General features: G+C 47.9%; 1 protein-coding gene across 1 annotated transcript; it reads left to right on the plus strand.

Moving 5' to 3' along the window:
- Positions 1-136: 136 nt before the first annotated feature.
- Positions 137-4,799, plus strand: ADI1 (acireductone dioxygenase 1). The gene is made up of 3 exons (XM_008936670.1): positions 137-289; positions 2,652-2,831; positions 4,586-4,799. Exons 1-3 carry the CDS (start codon positions 137-139, stop codon positions 4,706-4,708), a joined length of 456 nt encoding a protein of 151 aa, XP_008934918.1. The 3' UTR covers positions 4,709-4,799.
- Positions 4,800-6,961: the final 2,162 nt, after the last annotated feature.

Consider the following 6,961-nt stretch of genomic DNA (forward strand, 5'->3'; position numbering starts at 1 on the left):
CGGTGCGGCGCTGGACCGGGTGCGGGCACCTCTGCCGCCGCTGGCACACCTCGTGTGCCTGGGCCGGACACCCCCCGCAGCGACCTGCTCGCAGCCACACTCCCGACAGCTCGGGGTTTCCAGGTCATGGTCCCAAATGGCTGCTCCCCCTCCCCCGCCTATTTTTCAGTTGGATGCTGATAACTATGAGACTGATCCAAGCCTGAAAGAGATTCGGAAAGCAGAAAATTATTCTTGGATGGATATAATAACCATACATAAAGACAAGCTTCCGAATTACGAGGAGAAGGTAGGCGGGCCTTTGCTTTCCAGGAGGGTTTGGGCGCTGAAGTCCACCGCTAGAGTGTGCAGCGGCCTTCTTGGCACCCGCACCCTGCAGCGGTGGGACTTCCAGGTGTGAAACACAGCCTGCACTCAAGGCCTTGGCGTTAAAAACACACTTCTGACATTTTAAAACCTTAGCAGAGACCTCTTGTTTCTGTAGGTTGGCTTCAGAGGTTTTAAGGCTGTTTTCCTGTCATTTCCAAACTAGGATTTCTACCAGCAGAGCCCTGCCGACACTGACCTGGCCTCAGAGAGCCTCCCTGGGAAGAAGGCAGCTGGTTGCCAGATGGGCATGGGCTTAGAAGGCTGAAATGTCCCAATAGCTGCTTGCAAAATGCATCTTTTCAAAGTGAATGTTATCCTTATGGAACCAGAGGGATACATTCCCCGTACAAGATTTCTTTACCTTGGGAAGCCAGTACCTTGGCTATTTCATAACAGCTGAATTTGAGCGCTGCCAGGCTCTCAGATGAGCCTCCTAGAAGGAGCTTTCTCCTGGCCTCCAGGTGCTGGCGTGTTGCTCTGGCCTCAGGACAGCAACCCAGTGGCACTTCCATATTTTCATTAGTTTTTCATTTGCCAGTTGTGGTGGGCTGACCCTAGGTAGACTCCAGGTGCTCACCAAAGCTGCTCTATCATTCCCCTCCTAAACTGGACAGGGGAGAGAAAATACAATGGGAGGCTCATGGATCAGGATAAGGACAGGGAGATCATTCACCATGTACCATCATGAAACAGACTTGACTTGGGGAAAATTAATTTAATTTATTACCAATCAAATTAGAATAGGAGAATGAGAGAAAAACAGTAAAATCTTAAAAGACCTTTTGCCTACTCCTTCCTTCTTCCTGGCCTTAACTTTACTCTTGTTTTTCTCTCTTTCCTTCCTCCAAGCAGTGCAGGGTGATGGGGAATGGGGTTTGTGGTCAGTTCATCACAGGTTTCTGTTGCTCCTTCCTTCTCAGGGGTAGGACTCCTTACACTGTTGCTCTGCTCAAGTGTGGGGTCCCTCCCAATAGAGACAGTCTTCCACAAACTTCTCCAGTGTGACTCCTTCCCATCGGCTGCAGTTCTTCACGAACTGCTTCAGCATGACTTCCATCCATGGGGTGTAGTCCTTCAGGAACAAGTCTGCTCCAGTGTGAGTCCCTTACAGGTTCATGTGTCCTGCTAGCAAACTTGCTCCAGCATGGGCTCCTCTCTCACCATGGGTCCTGCCTGGAGCCTGCTCCAGCATGGGCTTCCCACAGGGTCACAGCCTCCTTTGGGCATCCACCTGCTCTGATGTGGGGCCTTTCTCTAGCTGCAGTGGGTATCTGCTCCACTGTTAACCTCTGTGGCCTGCAGGGTGTGCCAGCCTGCCTCACCCTCGGCTGCCTGGGACACTCTGCTCTGGCACACGTCCTCCTCTTTCTTCACTGACCTTGACATTTGCAGAATTTTTCTCTCACATATTCTTACTCCTCCCTTCCAGCTGCTGTTGTGCAGCAGTTTCTTTTCCCTTCTCAATATGTTATCACAGAGGTGCTACTACTAGCCCTGATGAGCTCAGCTTTGGCCAGGGGCGGGTCCATCTCAGAGCTCTAGCATCTCCTCTCAGAAGCCACCTCACTAGCCCCACCCACTACCAAAACCTTGACACACGGTCCCAGAAACACCAGTTTGTTTTAAGCCAATAGTGCTATGCTGGTTTCAAATCAGTGAGAAGCTGAATTAGGTAGTAAGTTGAGCTGCCAGTGTGGGCTCTGCCTGGCTCAAAGATGGGCTGTTATTGGCAGGACAAACGGACTTCTGCTCATCTTGCTGTGCTGCATCAGTAGTGGCTGAGGGACACCTGTGGCCGTGCGGCTGAACAGCATCCAGACCTGAGCAGGTGATGGTGCTTGGCACTGCACTGCTCCCCATGCACCAACCTGCTCAGGTCTCTGTTAAAGCATGTTTTGTTCTGTGCTGAAAAATGATCAAACTGAACAACTGCAAGGAGCAAATCCTGGGGGGGGCTGGTGGGGAGAAGCTTTACCTGCCTGTCTCTCAAACGGGTGTTAGTGTTACTGTTGCTCAGAGACTGGTTGTGTGCAGCCATAGCTGCTGCTTCTTGTCAGAGAAATTCAAGTCTTCCAAAGGCAACACAGCAGCCTGCTTGGAAGTGTCTGGAGACAGCGTCTGTCTGTCTGGGTCGGCCATTTTAACCGTGTTGGTCTCATCTGTTAGTTAAGTCACTGCAAATTACCCTTTGAAAGCCTTTGTCTGCTTTGCCCCGTGTTTCTGTCGGTTTCTTTGCGGTTTACCAGTGTTCGCTAGTTCTAAGGGATCCTTGCTTTTCCTAGATAAAAACATTTTACGAAGAACATCTACACCTCGATGACGAAATCCGCTACATCTTGGATGGATCTGGCTATTTTGACGTTCGAGACAAAGATGACAAATGGATCCGGATTTCCATGGAGAAAGGAGACATGATAACCCTCCCTGCTGGCATATATCACCGATTTACACTGGATGAGAACGTATGTTGTTATAAATTACTGTAAATTTTGATGACAAATCCATGTGAGTATGTGTCGCATTAATAACGACATGCACTGAGACTTGCACTTTGTTAGAAAAACATATTAAATATGAAGGAGGAATATGAAAAATACTAAATAATTCACAGCGTCTGAACCTTTCATCTCCAGGTCACAAATCCAGCTTCCTCTCGTCAACTGCAACTGCGAGTTACTGCCACGCGATAGCTGTAGACTATCTTTTGTGACAGTGGCGTGAGAGCGAAGCCCTGTGGCTGTCCTTCCCACAACTGCCCCTGCTTTTGGTTAAGGTGGAGGTGGTGGAGGTGGATCCTCCTGTGTTGCTGTGTTTTGTATCTTCGTGGGGATAGAGGGGGTCTATCTGTGTATAGCAGTGGCATTTTCCATGAGTGCTAAATTCACCTTCAGGGAAAAAAAGATGTAAGGGCCCAGAGCAGCTTGCAGCTAGTGTGTGCTAGGCTGGATGCTGGCTTCACAAGAGGTGACCTGCTTTTGGAGGGTATTTTTGGCAATGGGGCTGCAAGATTGGTGCATGTGGTTCTGATCTCTGTATCTGTCTTTGTGGGCTTTTATAAATATATTTGTATCCTCAGCAGTATCCTTGGAAAACAGGGAAATGTGTGCTGTCTCCTGTGTGGGAAAATCCCACCTCTGGCATAGTCTTGAGAATGGCCTAATTTTGAATCAGGTGTCCAGATAGCAGTTATCAGCTTCTTAAAAAAAAGGAAGATGCTACTTCGGTGAAAAATCCGACTTTTCATGTCTGCATTTTGAGACTCCCAGTGAATCAGCTACAAATGCTATTTTAAGGCTTTTCCTTTACGTAGACAAAATGTCAGGGGTTATGGGTTGAATCCACAAGATGTCGTAAATGTTGGTTCACTTCAGGAACTTCAGCCAAGAAGTGCCATCTTCCAAGTAAATTCTTTAGGTGCTTCTAGACCCTCCCATTTTGTATTTAATTTCTTTAGGTACCTAACTTTATTCTTGACGTTGCTGAGCACCTGTGTGCAAGGCAAGCACTTGGCAGTATTTACAGAATGGGCAGGGTCTAAATCTGTGGCGTGGTGGACAGAAGAGAAGAGAGTTCCCCGTAACTCAGTGGTTGGGGCACTTCTGCAGGATGTAAAATCTCATCCTCTGCTGCCACGGCTGTACCTTGCACCTGGCTTACTTCGGGTCAGCTGGTGGCAGGGGCTGTTGCTTTTCCTCTTGGAGTCTGGAGAATTTACACTTCCCTTGGCACTATTTTTATGATTTATTTTGGTCTGGTTTATTACTGCCCCACTCAGCTTTTATGGTGCTCACTTTGAAGCTTCTGGTATAGCTCAAAAGCATTGTGTAGCCACCGTGGGTGTTCTGGTTGATGGTGTTTAACTTAGCAAGTAGGATTTAGATGCTGTGTTGCTCAGTATTGTGGATCCAGTGCAAAAGATTTGCGTGAGACAGGTTTTTTTTTTTTTCGTTTCTTGGAAAGGGGGAGAAGTGCTGTCTTCTCCTGACCTGCTTGTGACACAATGTGTCACTACATAGGTGCAAAATTTCCCGCTGCAGTAGCTGGGAGCAGGAGCAGCAGCATGGTGGTCTAATTGTCTGGAACACAGCAAGCTTTTAGTCCATCTTGAAATTATTTCAGGAATTTCTGCAGAAGTCCAAATGAAACATTAACTTCAGAACGAGGATGCCATGGAAAGGAGCTCCTAAGTTACTTGTCCCTTCTTGTTCTTTGGCAGAATTACGTGAAGGCAATGAGGCTGTTTGTTGGGGAGCCCGTCTGGACAGCGTACAACAGGCCGGCGGATGATTTCCCAGCAAGGAAACAGTATATGAAGTTTTTGGCTGAAGAAGCACAGTAATGGTGTCTGAGACCTGACAGGTGGAACAGCCTGAAGCCTTGTCAGAAGAAATGTGACCGGTGGCTTTTCACTGATTAGACTTCTTCTACGTACATATGCAATTGGAATCACAGAATCATAGAAAAATTCAGGTTGAAAGGTCACTTGGAGGTCATCTAGTCCAACCCCCTGCAAAGTACCAGGCCAACATTAAAGCTACACTGAGCTGCTCCGTAACTTGAGGTTTGGAGAGCTCCAGTGGTGGGAGGTTCCACAGCCTCTCTGAGTGCCTGTTCCAACACTTAGCTGCTCTCATGGGCAAGCATTTGTTCTTAATTGCCAACTCCCTGCTCACAGCTTGCAGTTGTCGTCTCTTGCCCTTGCACTGAATGCCTGAGGAAAGTCTGGCTCTGTCTTCCCAGTCCTTCCTCTAGTGGGAAACTGAAGATAGGTGTCCTTCTCAGCCTTCTCTTCTCCAGGCTAGACAAACTGTACTCTCTTCTATTAAGGAAGATGTTAATTTTGCCTTAGATTTGACTCCTGAGGAATGTCACTTGTAACTACTTGACAGTTAGACTTGAGCCACTGACTGTTTTGCACCTGATGGTCCGGTACCTGGTACTTCATAACCTCAGTCCAACTACAAGGCAGTTGGGGGCATGCTATTGAAGGCCTTGCTGTGGTCGAGGTGAATGACATCTGCTGTTTCCCCTCTGCCACAGAGCCAGTTATGGCCTCTTGGATGGCAGTCGAGATGGTCGGGCTGAGTGTGCCCTTGGTAAATTGTCTTTGACTGGTTGTTCCCCACCACCTGGTGTTTCATGTGCCTGGAACAACTTCCACAGTGTCTTACCCTGTAATTTTCCTGGGGACTGAAGCAAGACTGACCAGCCTGTAGTCCCCCAGATCTTATTTCACACCTTTTTGAACGTGGCAGTATCATTTGCCGTTTGCCTTTTTTCAGTCAAAGAGGTTCTCCTGATCTCTGTGACCTTTCAAAGATGCCAGCAGCCTTACAGTGACAATAGGTAGTTGCCCAGGAATCCATTTTCTAACCTTTTTTTCCTTGATATTTCTGGCAGGTAGAATTGAGAGAGGTGGGCTACATTAATATTCATCCTGCTCTGAATCCATGCTAATGAACTATGTAGGATTCTGGTTTTAATTAAAGAAAATAAACCCTGCTTCATTCTTGTCTAAAAATGTTCATAAGATAAATTTGCATAATCAGCATTTCAGTATTCAACTTCCCAAGCTCTGCCTTGGTATGTAAAGCTGGAGTTTTCTCTCAGTAAAATGTAGCAATTTGCTCTGTGAGTTCTTAATAAAATTACTTTGTAAACCTGAATATGTTTGTTGGGTTTGTTTTTTCCTTTTTCTTGCGTTGACATTAAGGACAGACTGAACAACAGTGTTACTGTGTTCATCAGCTTTTATTCCTTGTGCTGCTACTGACCTGTTCTTTAACAGAGGTCAATTCATTAGCTGTGTGCCTCAGTTTCTTTAGCTGGGAGATGAGTAGACTTAGGCAACACTGATCCAGTTTCCAGTAAATGCCTTGCAGGTCCACAGGACATGCAGCTCCTCAGCAGTGGCCATGGAAGCATTTTGGTATGAATTTGGCCTTCACACGGACGCATTAGGTTGGCTGGGCAGATGTCCTGCTTGTTCCAGCTCTCGGTGGATGGTGCTCTCCCCTGGGCTCTGCGCTGGCTGCAGCCTGGCTGCTGATTGCAGCATTATACAAGAGAAGCTCCTGCCTTGCAGCTTCCCCAATAAATGTGGCTCTAGCAGGAAGTTGAATTCGGGTTTAGGTGGATTTTCCTAGCGTAGCAGACAGGAGGCAGTTGAACTTTGCCGCTGGTTTTCCCTGTGGGTGTGCACACAGCCCTCCTTCAGCAGGACTGCGCTTCCCACACTTTGTAGCCGCAGTATCTTTCACCGTTTCTAGGTGCTTTATTCCTTTAAGTCTTTCTCAAAAACAAAGTTGAGATTTTCAAGTGAAATTGTACAATGTTTTCTCTTAAAGGAAAGCCTGGATAAAAATGTGAGTTCACTGCCTTAGGGTCTTGTGTCGCAAGCTAGGGGAGATGGAGGGACGCAGCTGACCCGTCTTTCTGCCAGTGGGCGCTCCGTTTGTGGGGGGGTGCTGGCTTCCAAAATGCCAGCTCAGCAAGCGCCCCGTTCAGCCTGGGCTGGCTTTGTGCCGTGTTCCGTGAGCCCGGCTGACGGGTCGGTGTGCGGGGCGGTGGGAGGTGCAGCCGCAGAGGGCCC

The sequence above is a fragment of the Merops nubicus genome, unplaced genomic scaffold, assembly GCF_000691845.1.
Source record: "Merops nubicus isolate BGI_N331 unplaced genomic scaffold, ASM69184v1 scaffold30113, whole genome shotgun sequence".
In the NCBI taxonomy this organism is placed as follows: domain Eukaryota; kingdom Metazoa; phylum Chordata; class Aves; order Coraciiformes; family Meropidae; genus Merops; species Merops nubicus.

Bases quoted from the DNA above. Each gene is read 5' to 3' on its own strand.
- ADI1 (XM_008936670.1), top strand. From the start codon at position 137: ATGGCTGCTCCCCCTCCCCCGCCTATTTTTCAGTTGGATGCTGATAAC. The intron at 290-2,651 runs GTAGGCGGGCCT...TGCTTTTCCTAG, and splicing joins TTCCGAATTACGAGGAGAAG to ATAAAAACATTTTACGAAGA. The intron at 2,832-4,585 runs GTATGTTGTTAT...GTTCTTTGGCAG, and splicing joins GATTTACACTGGATGAGAAC to AATTACGTGAAGGCAATGAG.